The 21304-nt window shown below is 36.1% G+C and overlaps 1 protein-coding gene across 7 annotated transcripts in view; it reads right to left on the bottom strand.

The window, feature by feature from the left end:
* RBMS3 (RNA binding motif single stranded interacting protein 3) overlaps positions 1-21304 on the bottom strand; it is a 624147-nt gene that overhangs the window by 41813 nt on the left and 561030 nt on the right. For 6 of the 7 annotated variants that reach the window (XM_037132737.2, XM_037133054.2, XM_037132830.2 and 3 more), the window contains 2 exons: positions 18714-18824; positions 11111-11158 (listed from right to left, as the gene is read on the bottom strand). In XM_037132737.2, coding sequence (XP_036988632.1) covers positions 11111-11158; positions 18714-18824 — 159 coding nt within the window. The remainder of the gene's footprint in view (positions 1-11110; positions 11159-18713; positions 18825-21304) is intronic. The other variant, XM_037132981.2, reaches the window with a different exon arrangement.

The following is a 21304-nucleotide window of genomic DNA, read 5'->3' as shown; positions in this document are numbered from 1 at the left end:
AGCCTTTCCCAAAGTCACACTGCATGAGCTCAAACCCTATAGTAAACCCTCTCCAGACTTCTTAGATGCCTGTGGTTCACCTGATGTCACTTCCTTGTTTCTGAAAGCTATTAAACCCAACTTTATTTGACCAAAGGTGGTTCCTGGTCACCTTTGGCTAGTAGGCTATAGCCTTCTAGAACAAGTACCTCAAAAATCACAACAGTTTTGTAAAACTAACTCTGTATGTTTGTTTTGCTCATATAACTGCTCAATTAGGAATGGAATTCCCATTTCCTGAATCTGGAGTCCTATGCTTTCCCAGATTTGAGTCTCTGGGGCAGACTGCCAGACTCAGAACAAGCACATAAAATGATTAAATTTGTGTCTTACAGTGGCCTGAGATCCATCACTCTGAACCCAAGGTTTTTTTGCTGCCACATGAAATACATGTCCATTGCATGTAAATTAAAGGGCACCACTGGTTTAACATTTTTCCAAATTTTGTTTCCATTTTTAAGGAAATCCCATGTGATGTGTTTTAATATGCAATGTATTGGTTAGGTAGCTAAGGACTTTTCAATCAATATTTTATCAATGTTAAATCACAGTGAGTATACCAAAGTGAACAGTTCAGACAAGTGAAAAAGAAGCTTAAATGATCTATAAGAAATAATATACTTCTTGTGATATATTTCACATTATCAAAATGAGTAAAAGTGTTACAAACGAAGAACAGATAATATCTTGGGTGGCAATAAACTTTAGAACACTATCATGATTTTGGTAGGAACAAATATTTTGTGACTTATTGCTTAGGAAAACTAACATATAATTATACAATATATATAAAATTTGTAAAAGTTAGGCAATATCAACACATAATTAAAGCATATTATCCATGATCCCCGTGTGTTATGATCTAACACAGTTTCAAATGTGTTAGATCAATTCTAAAACCACAAGAGACTAGAAGTCTTAGATTCAATAGAGTAGGAAGATTTTTAGATTGTTCCAAGTGCTGCATGCAGGAAACAGAATATGTTATTTGAAATGTGATTTTACCATGAAAAATGTGAAAAGAAACAAGCAAGTGGTTGTGGAGATACATATTCTGGTAGGTAGACAATGAACTTGCACAAAATTAAGGGTGACTTTAGACTACAGAAGCACTCAAAGATTCTATACTACTTCTATAGAGAGACAAACTTCTATTAATTCTGCCTCCAATGCTTTAGTATTGAGATAGCGAAGTGGGAAACGTTTTAGAGTTCGTCACTGCTACTGCTACTACCAATACGATGATCACAGTCATCATTATCTTCTTGATACGAATACACTCCTATATAAATGTTCCCTACAATAATGTATACTGAGACTGTGCCACGAAAACGTTAGTGAACTATACAAGTTTCAAGGCAACATGTCAAAAAATTTAGAAGAAAGACACATGATAATCACTTAATGTGTTCTCTCTTAGATTCTTTGTACATGCATGTTTTGAAACTTGGAGTCACAATGATTGTTCATTTTTGTCACTTTTGTCACCTTACATTATAAACGTTATTTTTCATGCTGTTAAAAAAGCTTGATTATTTATTTATTATACTAATTCACCTAATAATAGTATAATTGTTTAGTCAATAGAGAAGACATGCAATGAACTCCCTTAAAAGTTCTTCCATTTTTAGATACCGGGTCTGCAAACTCTATTTTAAAACACTGCTTTGGTTCAGTCAATCCATTGTGGCGAACATAAAATGAGTCATGCTTCAAAAGTCCTAACATACTTCCCTGAATGTGGGGGAAGACAGAGAAAAGGAAGCCCTAATTATTTATGACCTGTTATGAGTTAGACACTAGGTACTTTTGCTATGTCATCTCAACCTCACATTAGTACGCGTATAGAGGTGTTAATATTATCTATGCCTAAGGAAAGGCTTGCTTCAAAGAATCTAAGTAGCTGTCGTTGGTAAATAATTATGCAAGAGTGGGACTAGGAATCACAGGTACCCTCTTGACTATAAAAGCCATTTCCAATTATTATCCTATACTTATTCCTATTCAAAGTTGCATGTGTATGAGTGAATAAAAATAGACCCTGCCTGAAAATTTTTAGATTAGATCAACTCATAATCACAATCATCTTTTATTTTATCTTTTCACTGAGAGCTTAGGGCACACAAACTTTCCTGAACCCATCCATATTTATGTATTATTTATTAATTTATTAATTTATTATAGAAATTGGTGCTTCTTTTTCTCCAAATTGAATTTATGCATGGTTGGATCACTATATTAAAAAACACAATTGATTGCTACATTAAGAAGCTCAGTTAAAAACATTAGCAAAGCAGTGACGAGTTGAGAGCAATGGAGAGAACATGCTACCAGGAACATTTGTAATATAGTGTATCTGAAACTGCCCTGATAACCAAGGCCAAAAAGGGAAATGAATTAAGTTATGTATTTTACATTGTCAGTTGAAAAGAAGTATATCCCTTCATTTGGAGAGATACTGGCCTTGGCACTCAACTCAAGGAGAAATTCATCATTTGCTTCTTTATATAAGAAACATTGAGTAAAATAATGCACAATTACTTCCACTCTAGCATCTCAAAAAAGCTAATAATGTTAAGGGTTTGTGTCATATACTATCCGTCTAAGAAACAGAGGTTAAAACATTAAATTATAGCTCCGAGAAAGCATTTAGAGGGCAGTGCAATCCTATGGTTCAGGTATTTTGCTTTCTGATAAACTAATTTGACACCCAGTCTGGGGAAATGTTAGCATGTCTGGCAGGCAGTATCTCTCTAGTGTCAGACATCGCTAGTGCACCTTTGGCAAGTGCTGAGCCAAAGTGCAATTCATGATTGTATCCTCCGACGGGAACCTCAAGTGTCCACTCTGTGCTGTTGACTAAAAAGGGAACCATGTTCCATCAGTACCAGACATGCTGATTCCTGCACTTACAATTAGCTTCCTTTAAAATCAGCCTTTGTCTTGAACACTTTTCTCCTGCTGCTGTCAGGTGGACGTTGCCCTTGAAATGACTGAGGTATAGAGTGGTGCCTGTGGCTGTAGGTGGTGGTACGCTCTAAGCCTATGGCTGCCACTCACTGAAGGATTCTATGGCAGAGACCACATCCGGGATGCTGCCTTTCCCTCTACGGTGTGTGCTGCCTCACCAAGTGGCATTTTGCTCTGACTACGCCACCGAAGGGCAGTCATATCTCCAATCATCTCACACATGCCCTGAGCAGTGTTTGGTCTCCAGACAAAACCAGGCAAGTTTCCCTTCATCTTCTAAGTGCAAAGCCAGAAAGTGGTATTCAGAAGCAGTGGCCCAGGGAGTAACTGATGCGTAAAGAATAACTTCAGTGGACACTGATCAGCCATCACCAGAACAAAAATACCAGCCTGGTAGTGTGACAAAGGTGTAAAATAGATTTTTAGCACACATCTGTTGAAATGATGAATCGTTTACATTTTCTCTAAATTTCTAAAAGTACAGAATTCTAAAGGCTGGCAAGAGAATATTAAATGAGGTATATATTTGATTTTCCTGGTTGATAATCCTCTGTTGCTGATACATACAAATAAACCCCAGAAAACCAATATATGACAAACATAAAAAACTATAAATATATACTTAGTGTTTTAATAGTTCAGTACTACAATCATACACACTGTACAAACTGAAATACTAAGAAATGTCTTAATCTCTCTCAACTCTATTTTTCTAATATTTCATCTGCCTTTTGAGAAATTAAACACAAAAATTCTTACTTGAACGGGAAAGCACTTTATGTTGATTATAAAGAATGTCAGTAATATCATTGATTTGGAGTATTTATAAAAATAAATTGATTAGAACAGGGGTGGGCAAAGTACAACCCGAAGGCCAAATTCCACTTGCTGCCTGTTTATATAAATAAAGCTTTATTGGAGCATAGCCTTGCTCATTCATTTATATCTGGTCTGTGGAGGCTTTCCCCCTAGAAGATTGAGTTGAGTGGTCATGATACAGATCTTATAGGGTCAGAGCCTAAAATATTTTCTATCTGGACCTTCACAGGAAAAAAAATGCTAGATTAGAAGTTAGGCATAGGATTTTGCATCCTCCTAGCCTGCCTCTCCGCCCCGCCCCAATAAAAATGGGCTAAATAACAGTGGTGTTTATCCGTCAGAGCCGTCTGTTTGCTTACACCTCCTTTGGTTATCACTTACTTGAATAGAGAAAATAGCAGTCCCTCAGGAAAAGTCTTTAAGATTTCATTTGTGTAAGGTAGGGAAGAATATAAATGTATCAGCAGGAAAACAATACCAGCACACACATGCCTATTTGTCAACTAGGTGTATAAATATCATGTACAAAGTCTCATTCTGTGTTTAATGACAGTTCTTTATAACTCTGTCTTCTGTTAGAGTCCATGCTCTTTGAAGGCCAGGAATGCATCTGTTTTATACCATCTAGCCTTGGTTCCTTGCACCATTACAGGAGTTCAGAAAATGTTAGTTGAATGAAGGAATAATAAATAGAACAAAGTCTCCCTCATTAGAACTTATTAAAAAGAGAAAATCAACTAATTAGTGCACTTAAACAAATGCAATTTTGTAATCAAAGTAGATGCATAGTATTTGAACAAAGAAATGAAGCCGATTTCCATGCATCACTTGTGGGAACACATAACTCTGTGTCAGGTCTTTTACAGTAAATACAATTTAATGGCTAATTGTTGTTAATTGGAGGTACTAATGGTCCCAATTTTTAATTAAGAGATGGAAATCATTTGTAATTAGCTCACGGTCTTCATGAAAACAGAAGCCATTTAGAGCTGGGGAAAAAAAGTTTTGTTCTTTGAAGTAATTTACATGCCACACCTTCCCCCACCCAAATCTTGGGATAATTCTAGAGTAATTCTTACCCAAGAAGAGGAAGTGTAATGATGAGCTTCAACCACGTCTTTGGTAGAACATTACACATGCCAAATTAATGAGGCTTTCCAATGCAAAGCAATAATATGGACTGACAAGCACAATGTGGAAAAACCACATACTATTTTAACAGTGAATTTGGCCTTAATTTGGGCAAAAATACCACTGTGAAGGACTTCGTTTTTAGAGTATAATTTTCTGGCTAGACCAGATGCTTAAGGACGTCATATTCAACCACACTGAGTGAAACTCTATTGTGGCTTGAGTTTATGTTTTCTGTGAAATCTTGTTCTGAAGTTGTACTGACAACACTAACCATTTTCAACCTACTTTAGCTGGTGTAGAAAGAATAGGGCAGAGAATGAGTACATGAACTCCTGAAGTTCTGCAGGTTCCTCTCTTGTATGTTTGGATCCTTTTCCAAACACAGATTCTAATTTTGAACTCTAAGGTTTTTTAGAAAAGGAGAACAAATTTTGCTTTTAATTTGCTCTCTATCAATAGCTTTTGCTTGATTTCATGATGACACCCTTCAAGGAAATCATGCTTAAAGCAACTGAGATAAATTTCAACTATAGATTATTTGTAGTTTTCATAAAATCAACTATGAGGAAAAAAAACCTGATGTCTTTGAGCAATTTTTTCCCTCAAATTTGCCTAAAATAGGAAGATCTTTTACAGAGTTGTAATTTTTCTGGGAAAGAAACACTGAAAAGAGAACAGGCTATTGATTTTGCATGAAAATATTGGGAGTTTCAACCTCTTTCTTCTGTTCTTGAAATGAGCCAGGTAAGGTATAGCTGAGACTTTGACAAGGAGAGGTGACTTCAGTGAAACCAATCAAAGGCTCCCATTTCCCAAATTTCAGCCACTTCCTTTTGGACATCACCACTCTTGCCTTAGCTCTACTCTTCCAGAATTACTATTTAAAAAATGTATTTGCTGTTTAATTATTACCTTAGATTTTTTCTAAGCAAAGTATTCCTTTAGTCATGTATTTGGTGAACTTATTCTGTTATTTATGTTTACATGAAAGTAACTATGCAGCTGCTGAAATAAAAATAAAATGTTTGGGTCTCTATACTCATGAATTTATTTTAAGTGTTAAGTTGGTGCACAAATCATACCCTAAAAAACACTGATATGATACACTTTTCTGCCTTTAATTAAATCTATATTCCAAGTGTCCTGGAAATAAGTTTATTCTTAAAAATTCTTTATTGTTTTTGTAACACATTTTAGAATTATATTCTATTAGTGATCCCGTATATCAGGGAAATTGTTCCTGATGATCAGCCCTCATCTTATTAAGTTAAAAACTAAATGAAATAAACTCCAGACAAAAAAAATACCTCAGTTAAATAGCAGCTTATATTCACATTGCTTGATTTCCTTAACTTTTGTTACCTTCATCTCAAGTCCACTTTGGCCATCTGCTCCCATGATCCTGACTTTGCCAAGAAATGGTTTATTATCCAAAAATCTTCCACCCCAGTATTCTACTTCAGACCACTTCATACATTTCATTGACATCTCTAGTCCCCATCTTCCCTCTTTCTTCCTATTTCTCACCTCTTACTGCCCCTTCTTTTCTCACTCTGTTGATCCTGGAAACTATAGTTTGTCACTCAGTCACCTGCTTGCCAATATTATCACCAAACATTGCCCTTTCCTCACTTCATGCAGTAACACCTTACTTAGCCTTGGATTAATCCACCTGTGTTACTTTCAGGCTACTGATCACTACTGTGGGAAATCAAACATCTTCACATATTGGCATCACAAAAATCCATAGTCTGTAGCTTCAAATGGACCCCTAGTTCCTCCCTTTAAACTTCCTATGAATTGCTGATTCGCTTTCTTACTCCCTAGTTTTTCAAAGCTAGTTTTCTACCAGTCATCTCCTATTCACTCTCAGAAGATTTTATTTAATACATCACATAAAAACAAATAGTATTCATCATGTAGGAAACTGTTTGAGTTCCTATTCCTACGTTTACAAATGTATATATCCATATTTCATTCCTTCCTCTTGTCCTCCCATAGTCCTGGAAATATCTAGCTTCTTCAGTGACCTTGTTCTATGAATCACCCTCTTTATGGATTATATCTTGAAACTTTAAAACTCTTTTCCTTTTATGTCTATAGTTGTCTCTTACAATCTTTGTTTCAGGTTCCTTGTGTGTGTTTTTTCCTTTGGCTAGTTTTATTTTCAAAGATCTTCCTGCTTGTCTTTATTCTACTGACATTCTCTGGATGACACAGCAATTCCAAGACAATAACTCCAAAATCCACCCATAGCTAAGAGCTATCTTCTGAGTTATAATATATCTATCAAAATATTTATTAATTTTCTCTATTTGGGTGTCTCATAAACACTTCAAAGTCAACATGTACAACACTGAACTTGGCCTTTTTCATGCCAGACTTGATTCTCTTTCCTCTTGTTTAGATCCTTGGAAATGGCATCTCAGGCCATTGAATTAACAGGAACTTCAAAGCTGTTTTTAACTCTTCCCTCTCTTTTATCCTGGCATCCATTTATTTACTAAGTCATACATTCTACTTCTTTAATATGACATAAATTTGTCAACTTTCCACTCTCATTTCCACAACTTGAGCACAAGCCAACTTGATTTCATGCTTGGATTCTTGAGTTCTGGCTTGCCTTTTCTAGTTCTGTCTCTCTCCATTGCATTTTCCATGCTATAGAGTGATCACATGACCTTCCAACTTAAAAACTTTTAGTGTGCATCTATGGCCACTTGGACAGAGTTCAAGTTGCCATTTCTGTTGATATTGCTTCAACTAATTTCTCCATCCTCACTTTCTCTTCTCCCCATCTCTCTATGCATCCCTGTCCTTTTAACCATCTATAGTTCCTTGAATTTGTCATACCCTGCTGCTACCCAAGAGTCTGTATGTGTTGTCTCCTTGGTCTGAAACTTTTCTCCTTCCATTTAGTCTTTACTTATTAATTCCCATGTGTCCTTATTTCTCCACTGAGATGTTTCTTCTACTTTTTCTGACCTCCACTGTGTACTAGTTGTTTTTTCTTTGTGAGAAAAAACATAGCACCTTGTAACAAGCATCTTGTAACATAGCACCATAGCATTTTGTAACAAGAATGATTAGTATAGTTGGTACTAATAACATTGGAGCACTTATTTTATGTTAGGATCTGTTTTAAACAAGCTATATATCTTGCCTAATTCTCACAACAATATTTTTAGGTAATTATTATTATTTACTCAAATAAGTAATTTAAGCTACAGAGATGTTAAGTAATTTTCCCAAGTTTCTACAACTAGTAAGTTACACAAGTAGATTCTGAACTCAGGCATGATATTGGAGAGTTTACAAAGTTAAACATCATAAGTGGAAGCTCTTAAAACACTCTGTTGTAATCACCTTTTGTATCTAACCTCCTAACTGAATCCTAGGTTCTTAGAGGAAAATTGCATCCCTAGCAGACAACACAGTAATGGCTACTCCCAATAAATATTATTTGAGTAAATTTTAAAAAGGTGACATGTGATTCAGAGAAGAAAAGAGTTCTATAATCAGATCTACCCTGACCCAGCCTCAGTGTCAGTTGTTGTAACATTTGGCCCAAGAATAACAAATGACTTGCTATCATCTAATTACCTGCACTGTTTCCTGTCTGTAAGAGTTTATGTACCCTGCTCCATTTGCTTCCTGTACTTTTCCCACTCTGGTCCAGCTGGTCGACTCCTATGTGTTCTTCCAAATCTACCTCAGCATTCACTTTGTTTTTAAGGGTTTCTGATCTCCTTTTTAGATTCTAGGTTTTAGTTCTAACCTACTTCATACATTTAAACATTATAAAAAATGAACAAACAACAATCATAACACTGAATTAGACCATGTTTTTAAATCAGTGGTCTATTTTGTATTCATCTATGTATAACTGGTACTTGAGTGTACTGCCTAACACTCAGAAGGTGTTCAATAAATGTTTAATTAATTGATTGAATGAAATTAGGGTCATGTCTCTGTAGATTATGAAGCAGATAGTTCAACTCCAATACAGTATGATACTTCAGTTTGTTCCTACACTGACAAAGAATTAACTACTATTAGAGTTGTCCAATATTGGCATATTCGGACACCTAGGAAGAGAATATCACAACACCTTTGCCTGCTTTACTTTCCTGATTTGCCCAAGGGTTGGGCAAGGAATATTTCCATTTTCAAAAACCACTCATGTTGTTCACCCCAGACAATCTACAAACATTTTAAAAAGGCAAGTCTACTTTCATTTAGAGGTAGCTATAGAGGCCAAAGAACTCTGTGCAAATTTATAAGATGTCAAACCACCAATTCAGTCTTGTCAGGGAAAAACAACTTTAAAGTCCCCCAAATTGTTCTTTTTCCTGTCACTTCTATATTGGCTCCTTCATTTGTATTCTGCTGATGGTATGTTAGCACTTTTAAAAAATTCTCAATGGCATCATATCTGGGTTTTCTAACTCTATATGATTGCTATATCTTGCTCCTTAAGCACACATGAAACTTCCAGATTATGTTTCTTACAGCACGACTTTGAATTGAGTCATTTCTCTGCTCAGGAACTTCCAGTGGCAGCTGTCTGCGGCATTAGGTGGGAACTCCAAGCCAGATGTTCTGCCTCAATGATATGATACTAGTAAGTACTTTTGATGTTTTCATTGCTTTTTTTAAATTGTGTTCTTAAAAGTGAAATCAGGAAACCCAGTAAAGTTTCAGTGTATGTATTTTCTTATTATTAATATTGATGAACTTTCAAGAGTAGATGCTTCTTGTTAAACAAAGAAACCCAAGTAAAGGTTGTTATTAAATTAAGCAAAGTGTGCTAAATGAAGCAGGCACATTAAAAGATAATAGGAAATACATTTTGGGGAAAGATAAGAGATGTTTTACTCAGCAAATTATAGAGCACTCCAAGAGAAGCAAAATGACTTCACAACGGAAAGCTAACTCAATGTTTCACAGTTGAACTTGTAAGATGCATATTCAGCTGTGAGCATAATTAAACAAGTTCACAGGACATGAGGAAAGGATTACCCTTTGGATGCTGGGTCAAGCAAGCCATGTGGCCAAGAACATGGTGTTCCCTGCTTCAAAACAGTGGCCTGACTCTATTGACTGATGGGTTCTTTCATTCTCTTTCTGGCTTTCATCTCTTGCTCTGTCTCTCTACTGCCTTTCTTGGTTTGGATGTTATGTCCTCATCATCTAACACATGAAAGGATCAAAGAGTTCAAAGCTCTTCAGGCTGCCAGTATTTTATTTAGTTTAAAAAAAATCAACAAAAGTGAAAACCTATGCCCATTTTTCTCTTCGCAAGAAACCAAAACTCAAAGTTAAGGAAGCACAAGATCTGTGAAGTCCAAAATAAAAACCCACCTTTCCACATACATATACTCTATTATAACCTGCACCACCAAATTTTATGAAACAACTTAAATATTGCTAAGTAAAATCCTCAGGATACTAACATATTCTCAAATCAATCCCTGCCACTTTGCTGTACAAGTGGAACGTTGGCAGCTTCTCTTTCAATATCCAAAATACCATTTTTGGAGCAAATCTGAGGTTTTGATTCATTCAACAAACAATTACATTGAGCACCTACTATGGGTGAGAGACACTGTGCTGTGTGCGGAGCAAGCAAAATGGGATGATTTCGGATTTCAGAAGAATTCTAGTCTCTAAAGCAGTGCTTCTCAAACTATTTTTTGAATTAATCTGTGCCTTCCTTTGATAATCATAAATATCCACTTCTTCCATGAATCTTTTAACCATAAATCTTCCACTTGTCAGAAATTGCAATGAACCCTCCTAACCCTGAGAACCACCGATACACACAACATAGACTCTACGTTCTGCGTATCCTTCACAGACCAAACGTCTTTGAGCTTTTACTTTTTATTACAAAGACAACACATTTATTTTCCATGCACAAAGTTGGACTGGAATATTAAATGTACTTTTTTGAACAATGCTCTGCCCTCCTCCTCACCCTATCCCTTTCCCCTCCCCCACTCCCTGCCCCTACACTGAAATTTAAATTCTTTGCACCCAGCCCTGTTGAGAATCACTGCTTTAAAGAGTTTTGGAAAAAAAAACCAACAGGCAACCTCCATCTCTCCCCACCAATCAAATCTGAAAGGAATTAGAATTTTCCTACCTGACACAACAGCTGGTGGAGTATCATAATCCTGTCTTGGGACTGAATCTTTGAATGAGAAGAGCATGAGAAAGAATGCAATGAAGTACAAAAGAAAATAAAATAGAATCTTAGCTCTACAACTTGGAAGTGCCCACTGTAAGTCATGTGGTGGCCTAAGCCCCCTACCTTCAAGCTTGTGAGGCACTACGACCCCTACCTAGTTTATAGTTGATACAATGGTCCCCATAATCACCACACTGAATATGGTGCTAGGCCCCATGTGACTTGCTAGGACAGTAGAGTCTGTCCCAGAGAACTGTCATCTTCTGTAGTCTGTCATTATTTTGGTCACTTCCACAGGGTAGCAACATGACACTTGTACACTCTCTGGCTGGCATAAAAGTTCTACAGGGCAGGCCACATCTGGAAAGAGCCCAGAATATGAAACAAAGTCCTGGAGATAAAAATAAAGAATGGAAAATTTAAAAGAGATAAATAAAAAAATTGCACATTTTCATACTGTATGGGGGCTAATGAATTTTGATCACTCAGCTCCACTCTGATACCAGTGGTCAAGGCCACAGAGCTTTGTGTGCTAGAACAGTGAGAGTGGAGACAGAACAGAATCTATTCAACAGATGATTGCTGTCTTCTTCCAAAGTGGCATAATATTGGAGGTGGCAAATGGTAGGGAACAACTAATTAAAGTGCATGTCACTCATTGAAAAATTTGGAGTTATATGGGACCAACTACATCTGCCCTTTTTTTGAAAATGAGAAAGAATTTTGGCTTAATACAATTTCTTTAGCCAGAGGTCTAAAAAAAGGAACTTGGGTCTGGCCTACGGCCCAAGGCTCTCGCTTTTAGAAATGTAAACTTCTAATCCAGCCCCAATGCCCCTTGGAGGGGTAAATTGTATAAAAGGACCAAATATTGCTTACATTCAAATAAACTGCCAAAACATGATTAAATGTATGTTCTGTGTGACACTTATTTCATTTATATAATCATTATTTCTTAAAAAAAAAAACCAAAGACCTCAAACTTTATTTTTCTATTGACTTGAACACTTCATTTGGACTACCAGAAATTCCTCCATTTAATCTCCTTGCCACAAGAGGACAATGTTAATCACTTTCTTTCCAGAAGACAGATAAAAACATCAGCATTACAAGGTACTTTGACCAGCAAAAGCAAACATTGATCAAAGATTTAAAAGCAAATAAACTTTAGACATGAGTTATTTTGTTTTTCATAACAGGTATGTGAACTAGTGAGTTGATTATAATACCCAAAGCTAGAATAAGTAGAATCATTTTTAAAGGGTCTACAAACATTTATTAATAGTGATAGCAATTCCTAGTACTTCTTAAATAACTGCAATCATACATTATTACTACAAACAAAAAGTTAATTTTAAGACCATGCCACTAGTCATTTTTCCAAATATATTTCATAACATTTAAAAATAAATAATAAAGTAAATCACGCTTACTGTTGTATACTTGGAGAATGTAGAAAATATAACAATTAAAATATAAATCATTCCTAATTCCATAACCCAGGAATAACCACAGTTGTTGTATTTCTCACAGCCTTACTTCATATGTATTTTTTCTTATTTGTTACCATATTCCACATGTGCAGATTTACATCCTGTTCTTTTGATTAAAGATTGAACATTATCCTTTCTTATTTATTTAACATTCTTACAGCTTCATGCAGTGTTACATTTTAATGTATGGATGGCTTATGACTTACTTAATTATTCTTCTTTATTAGGCATTATAAAAACACTACTTTGAACAGTTTCAAGGCATAAAGCCTTTTCTGCTATTTTAGAACATTTTCATTGAGTAGCTTCTAACACCAAACTTAGTGGTCACTCAGTAGAGCTGCTTTGAAGCATGTTGAGTCTCTACCATGTTGTCCAATGGAGACTTTCACAAGTTTAGATTCTTATCATCACGTATTGAGAATGTTTATTTTTACACTTTCATCAGTAATGTGTGTTATTTTTATAACTGTAATGGGTTATGTGTGTATGTCTCTGTGTGTATTTGATTAAATGAATATCTGTTATTATATTTTTTCATTTTTTGGCATTCTATCTCCTCCTTTCTCAACTATCTATTTATGTTCTTTTATCTGTCAGGCCTTTGTATTTTGTTCTAGTTTATTTGAACTAAGAATCTATTTTTTAACAGCAAAACCTTAATATTTGCAATTAAACTTTCATACTACTAGACTTTCACTTAATGCCTATTTGTTTATTGTTTAAAGGCTGCCTTCAAAGTTTATTTATCTTACAATAAGAGTTAATAAAATGTGAAAAGTGTCCCTTTTATCTATATTTTTGGTCTTGTACTTGACTATTTTTTAATTAACGGACACCTTTTTTCTTGAAAACCATTTAAGAAGATACGCTTATTACCATTTATGAATTGACATTATTTCCTAGTCATGAGTCCATTTAAGATCATGCAATGCACTTTGTACTCTTATTTCTAATACTTATATTCATACCTAATAATTGTGAAAAGACAATCTCTAAGGAAAATGAGTAATTCAGGATTTTCACCAGGTACTGTCCGAGTTTTTGAGTAATAAGGAAGGAATGGTGTGTGGCTGAAAAAAAATCAGAGAACTCTGGTGAACAAAGGGAGTACAATTACAAGATTATCTTGGTGAGTGGCTATGGTTACCCCATGGGAATCCAGTGACACCACAAATCACCAGTGGTTTGGAGAATACAAACAGAACTGCAGATAAGAAGCCTGCAGAACAAAAACTTTTTATTTCTTTCCACAGATTGCTGCGACATTGTAAGCCACTGGTGACCACCAACTGAACAAAAGAAAAGGAGATAAGGAACTTGTAAAACAAGATCGTCATGCAATTTGGAGGTTCTTGTAACCCGGCACAATCCCCAGGGGCTTCTGCTAAAGCTTACAAGAGAATAATAAATTATGGTTAACAGGGCTTTGGTTCTATCCAGGGACTCCTGTGACAAAAAATAAACAAAAAAGTGGAAAAGCTAGAAAATTCTTCAAGGTCAGCAGAGCCTTGGAGTAAAACAGTTACACTGCTTGCATAAAATTCATTTCTCTTAAGGCCTGAAGATTTTGTCTAGCTTAAAAATAGGTAGAGAGTTAAACAATAAATGTTTGAGGTGGCAAGTGGTAGAGTAAGGTTAATTAAATCACATGGTATCCATTTCAAAACTGGGGGTTGAAAGGGATCATATATATCTAATTTGGTGAAGACAAAAAAGATTTGTTTTCATATACTCCTTTCCCCAGGGATCTTAGAAAGGAAAGTAGGACCTGGCCCATGGCCCAAGGCCCTCTTTCTGACACTGAAAAAGTCCAATGTAGCACCAACAATGACTGCCTTTAGAATGTTCACTGGATTTCTCTCTACTCTGCCCCTAGAACTTATTTCTGGAGTTGAGACCACTGTCTTATGCTTGAGTTGTCCCTGCTCACACCTTGTTTCATAGAATTTCAGTGAGCTTAGATGTCTGAAAGCTTCTGAAAAGTTACTGGTAAGAGAGAGACATGCTCAGCTAACTTTAGATTGACTGGCTGTGACAACATGGTGGGGAATGGATTGGAACTGACTGAGACAGGAAACAGGAAGAATAGTGAGGAGACTATTAAAATTAATCAAATGAGGCCCAGGGCACAGAGTCTAGAAATATGGAGGAAGGGATGTATTTGACAAATGTATGAGACAAAATTGGTGGGACTTGAAAGGTAATTGCATATGGTGGTGAGGAAGAAGGAAATAACCTAGACTGAGTGCTAGGTGGAGCATTTGACTACCAAGGCAAATGGTGATGGATATGGCTTGAGAGAAAATAAAAAGCAGGAACATATAAGAGGAAGGGGAGAAAACAGTGGGGAGGAAGCTTGGGGAAGCTAATGTGAGTAGTTTGGTCCATGCTGACTTGGATATATCATGAAGGAGATTTACATGAGATAGTTAGCAAGTAATTAGAAAAATGGGTCTAAAATTTTAAGATGAAGTTAGTGTTGAGGACTCAGATTTAGGAGTGTTTGGCATAGCCAGCAGAGTTCAAAATCATGAAAGTAGATGACATTGCTAAGGAAATCATGTATTAATGAGAAGAAATGAAATCCTGTCTTTGCAGCCTGTCAAGGACAAGAAGCAGCAATGGCCAGAGGGGTCCCAGGAGACCTAGGAAATCCTTGGTCAGGCGGGACTCACAATCCAAGAGCTTTGGGGACAAACTGGGTTCAATATTCAAATATAGAAAATTTTTTATTAAGATCCAAATGTTTAGTTTATCTTAACTAATTGGAAGATGAGGCCACCCCAGGTCTGTATGCCTATGTAGCAATAATGGGCTGGAATATAGTAGTGGCTGCCTTCTTTAGATGTTGGCATCATGTTCTAGGCTGCCAAGTGTACCACCTCCTAGTTCATCCAACACTCAGAGATGTTGTTAGCATTGCATTAAAAATATATGTAATTTAAATATAATCTTCAATATTACTTATATTTATAGTACATGACAGACCAGATTTGATTATATATTTCTAAGGTTTGTTGCATAAACTCAGCCAACTTTTATTCATTAATGTGACTTGGCTGGCCTCCAGGAACTTTTTGGATTTACAACCCTGGAAGAGTGTGTTAGACACTAAAGAAGTGGAAATGTGAAAGAAATAAGTTATGCCAAATGAAATAGAGCAGGACAGTGAGTTGTGCTGTGGACTTGATAATTTCCTACATTCCTTCTGGTGACTTGGATTAGATTCCCACCAGTTCATAGCCACTGAAGATAGGGGGATAAGGACGGCTTGTGTGATAAGCATCTATTAGGTTTCACATTGTATTAAGTATGTCACATATATCATTCCATTTAACCCTGGCAACTTTCCTGGAATGTAAATATTATTTTTCCTACCTTGTAGAAGGGAAATAAAAGTTCAGAGAGGTTAAATAACCTGCCTAAACATGCATAACTAATTAAGGAGCCGAGCCAGACTTGAACTCACTCAAGTTTGATTCCAACTTCCACTGATCTTTCCATGACAACAGACCACCTTCCCAGCAGTGACAAAGTGTGTTGAAATGATGCAATAGGAGGGAACATTTGATAGCCACTCCAAATATGAATTAAAATTTACATAAAATGGATCTATGATGGCGCATTAAAGTATAAGAGTGACAGATCAAGAAATATGTATAACAGTATTCTGGACATAGTGCTATTTTGTTGAATAAATCAACAAGGTAATATTGTTTTCTCTCTTCCTTTCCAGAGCCTCATGAAATTTTATTTCTTTGCAAAACATTGATTTATACAAAGCTTATAATATACCTAAGCATTTCTTAGTACAAATGTGAAGGCAAAAAAGATGGAAAAATATGCTACAGGAAATTTCAGTATTAAAAATAAGCCATATACTTAAAACTTTTGCTAAGAACAGGATAGAGTGCACATCATTTTTGAATTCTTTGACTGTTGCCAGCTGGGTAAAAATTGTGGCCTTGTATAAATATGTCCTTGTTGAAAATGTTCAAATGCTAATTGCAATATATGTTGTTGAACCAATAACTATTATAATTCTAAATCTGTTCTGTATATTTTAGTTTATTTTTCAATTCCCTAAAGGATGCAGCCATAATCTAAGTTAAACTTAGCTCTTACATTTTTTCTAGTTTGCAAATTTAAACTTCAGCAAGTCAGCTGGCTTTGCTTTTGCTTCAAATGAGTAGGATTTATAAAGTGTTTCTTGCTATGCTTTGCATTATAACTCCCTCTTTTATCAGATTCCAGATTGTTATTCAATATAATAAGCTTGCAATACTTCACTTATTGAGAATTTATGATCCTTTAAGGAGATTAAGGCCAATATGAAGGGAAATCAATAGCGGGCACATGAGAAACTTCAGGTCTCCCCACACTGTTCACAGGGTCTGTTTTGCTCGTAAATGAGCAAAGCGACTACAAACAATCCTTACACATTGCTAAAAGCTCTGGAAATATTATCTTCAATTCCATCTCCCTGATGACAATTATCTCTGCCACAGTGGAGAGTTAAATGTCTTCTTAGACATGACTTTTAAATGTCTACATCCTAAGGACTCCTTCGACCAAGTGGGAGCCTTCAGACAGGTACAGGATCATCAACTGCTTTCCATAGATTTAGCAATGCAGGCCTTAGAGACTGGTGCTTTGTTTACGCCAATAAAACTAAATTTCTCTATTGAAACGAAGTGACCCTTTCCATGATGTATAAGGACTTTCTTCTTATTTAGAGCAGATTATTGAGGCCTCAGTGGGCATGTTAGAAACTTCTTAGATTCTAAAAAAAGCCTACATGGCAAGCAAGCCATTGCTTTAAGGTAAAATTTACAGTATGTGGCAGGTGTACATAGTATATGAAGATATTTGGAGATGATGCCAGCACAGAAGGGGTGACACTATGAGACGTACAGGCTTAAAGACACAGAGGTGTGTAGTCAAAGGGGCCCCATCCATCATGCTCAATGCTTCAACTAGACAGAGAGGGAAATCGAGGCTGGAAGATATTATTTTCCCTAGGACAGATGGACACAACAGGGCTCAGTCAAGATTTGAGTCTAGATTCCTGACTTCAAGTCCTGTGTTCTTTGTATAATACTTAAGCTTGCCTTGAAAAAAAGAAAATATCTTTTTCTTTCTACCTCTTTAAAAATGACAAACACCTGCATTAACAGTTACAAAAATAAAAACTGTTAACAATGGTTTCACCTGGGAGGTGGACTCAAATGTTTTTCATTGTTCTCTATAACGGTAACTAACAAAATTGCAGTGTTCCAGGTTGTAGTGAATAGTTGCCTTCTTGATCGTTTGGGGAATTGTCTTTGAATAGATTAAAAAACAAACAAACAAAAAGTTTTACTAATGATTTCAAATGCCTCACTGATAGAAAATCAACACTGGAATAGGCATTTTTCCGTATACTTTTGTTCTCGAAGGAAAAATAATGGCTGGCCAAAAATATGCCAACTTATTTTAAAAAGAGGATCAAGTGCATTAGATTCCTTTCCTATTCTTCAACATCATTGACACCAATACATTCAAAGGCAATATGAAAAGAACTCGATTATGTCAGGCTCTCAATTACTTTTTACTGACTTAAACATTGAAAATAAATAAAAAGCCCTGCAGATTAGTCATAGCCCAGGTTGGCAGCTCACCTGTGACTAACCTGGGCATGATATATTAGCTGAAGTGGTAAGCATCTGGGGAAAGAATATTAGGCTCAAGTGTATTAAGTTACAAGGTCTAGATTTGCAGGTGCATGCATAAAAACACTTTCTTCGAAACAGACATTATACCTGGTGCATTGTGGCTTAAGAACAAGAAGCAACTCCCATTTAAACGCCACATAGCACAACCTTCAGGGTTGTCAATGGGAGAAACCATGTCCCGGGATCAAATGTGCATGCAGAAAGCAGCTTGTTCCTACTGGAACCTGAAAGGTGTGTTAGTCGAAGGTATAGAACCAGTTCTGCTGATGATAATGCCAGTGAAGAGAGAGTGTTTCATCCTCCTGACGAAGTCTAAGAAAACGAGACCAAACAAGCTGCTCAGCTCACCGTTCCTGTTGTGCCCAACGAAAGGTGGTTCATCTGTTGTGTCAGGGGACCCATCATGTTTGCTGGCTGCATGGACATGGGATGGTCCATCGTCGGCGTGATCACAGCACCCTGGAAACATATACAATGCCCATCTGAAAATACGCTCCACAAGGAAGACAAATTTTAAAACAATTAAACACAGTACACTGTGTTAACATCCAATCTGTTTATTTTTTAATGAAAAGGCTAAATTCAAGCATGGATAAGTTTTACACCCATCCACATCATCTGCTGTTCATCTAAATATATAGCATTAGCGACTTCCTTTCCTCTGAGGCGACTGATCGGTGATGAGTCAAACATGCCTGTTATTTATAATTCCAATACTTAAGGTAGAATGTGTTCCAAGACACCATATGCATCCCCTCTCTCATTGTTCTGAATACAAAGTTCTCTGCATAAAAATAGAAATATTATGGAAATTCTCTAGTTTTTATGTATATCGAATAAGACTTTTGGTTTATGCTATTTATCCAGGATTTACATGGATAATTTTTAAAGAGGGGAAGGGAAGAAGAGAGGGAGAGAAATATCAATGTATGGTTGCCTCTTGTACATCTTCTGCTGGGAACTGGTCTGCAACCCAGGCATGTGCCCTGACTGGGAATCGAACCATGATCCTTTTATTTGAAGGCCTGAGCTCAATCCACCAAGCTATACCAGCCGAGGCTTACATGAATAATTTTCATTGCCTCAACCCAATCTACCACTGGGGTGATAATGCTGGACCGGATGGGTTCCTTGACTGGGTCTCTTCAAAGGACATATTAAAATCTAGTATAAATGCTATAAAGTTAGAGCGACTATTTCCTATTATTTTAAATTTAAATACTTTGATCTACTTTCATTCTCTCTATGCTTCTGACACAAGACTGAAGAATACTAATCTGCTCAACGCTGGTCAAACGCAACATTGCTAAAAAAAAAGTTTTCATGTAAAAATGTCCAGTATTTAATCAGGTGTTATGAAAAGCCTACTTCTAGAACATGCTCTTTGACTTATTTTAACTGTTGTAATGCAAAATAAAAAGGACATTTAAAACAATGTCTATCCATATATAAAGTGTCACACAGCTACTGAAGCATAGAGTCAGGCTATATACCTTACCCTCCCTCCCCTTTCCTCTGCCTCCTAGTCTGCCTTAATTGACTAATCTAGACAATGGAAAAATATTTTTAAAAAATTAAAAGTCCAGGATTGGATGGAATGTTTTATAATTCCAATTGTATAATTTTATAATTCCAATGTTTTCAAGAAGTTCATACTCTAACAACTCATTTAAATGCTGTGTGGTAATAACACCATGTGTCAGTATATTATTTTTTCTGTAAACATTGTTTTTTCATATATGACTCCCCCCATACATGTAAGTAAACATTCTGAAGAAATAAAACTAGGAGAGATTCAAGTAGATGACAGGCTCTCAGACCCCAAACTAATTATCCACAAGCAAAATGTTTCCTAAAATGCTTTTGCTCAGGTGATTAATTCCTCATGTTACTTTCCAAATTCAACTTCCCAACTGTATCTGTTAAAAGATTAGGCAATCACTCAGCCTTTTTTATGAGTTCCTTCCATTCATGTGGGGGAGAACAGCCATTGAGCCAAATATTTAGAAATGCTTAATATACAGATTCAGCTTTGTTCCAAAAGGCATTAGGACTTTTGAGCTAGAATCATTTGGAAAATATATGTGTTATTTTATGTCTTTAGCTTGTAAATACACACAGTTGTGGATTTGTGTTTTTTGAAATTTATAGTGCGGTGAATTGCTCATCAGGATGCTTCTTGAATGAGAAACATGATAAAAACTTTTACATATAACTCAGAGACATATCACTTTTTCTTCCTGCTGTCTGAATTCTTTAGCAAAAGCATCTTTATTTTATATTTTTAAAAAGGCACTTCATTTCACGTATTTGCTGTGCCAGACCAGAACTAAACACTTTAAGAAGAGCTGTAGTTTTTTCTTAAATCGCTTAGAGAAAAACTATATAGAATAACCTCCAAGTTAAGAAAAGTCCTAAAGCATTTTTTCAACCCCAAAATGGCACTTTCACAACATTTTAATCCTTAGCAGGTGCAAAACTTCAATACTTTTCTTAAACTTGAGACTTAGCCTATCTTTTTAGAATATTTGCCCCCAGAGATTCTAACATAGAGCTAAACTGTCACAGTCCTGGAAACCTCTCAATTTAATCAGTCTGCTCTAGCCACATAAAGATTGTTTGTCATAAATCAGAGATAAAGACCAAATTGTGTTTGGTAAGAATACTTTCTTCACAAAGCGCTAGGGGGTGACCTCATTCCCCAGTGTTTCCGAGAGGGAGACTTGAGTCTTTGTTTGCAAGGCAATATGCAAATGAGATATGTGAGTATGTGACAGATGAATCAAATCCATGCATGATAAGAATAGAAGGATTGAATGCCTGCATTTGGAATTAATTTAGGAAGGACTGTCTGGTTTCCTTAAAGAATCCTTTCTCGGAAAGTGTTTGGGGACTCATTTGATTACAGATGCCACAGAATAAGTGCTGCTTCTGTGTAC

Source organism: Artibeus jamaicensis, unplaced genomic scaffold (assembly GCF_021234435.1).
Source record: "Artibeus jamaicensis isolate MK-2021 breed Jamaican fruit bat unplaced genomic scaffold, CSHL_Jam_final contig_519, whole genome shotgun sequence".
NCBI classification, from domain to species: domain Eukaryota; kingdom Metazoa; phylum Chordata; class Mammalia; order Chiroptera; family Phyllostomidae; genus Artibeus; species Artibeus jamaicensis.
The sequence above is the reverse complement of the archived record's forward strand: the minus strand, read 5'-3'. Positions and strand labels throughout refer to the sequence as shown.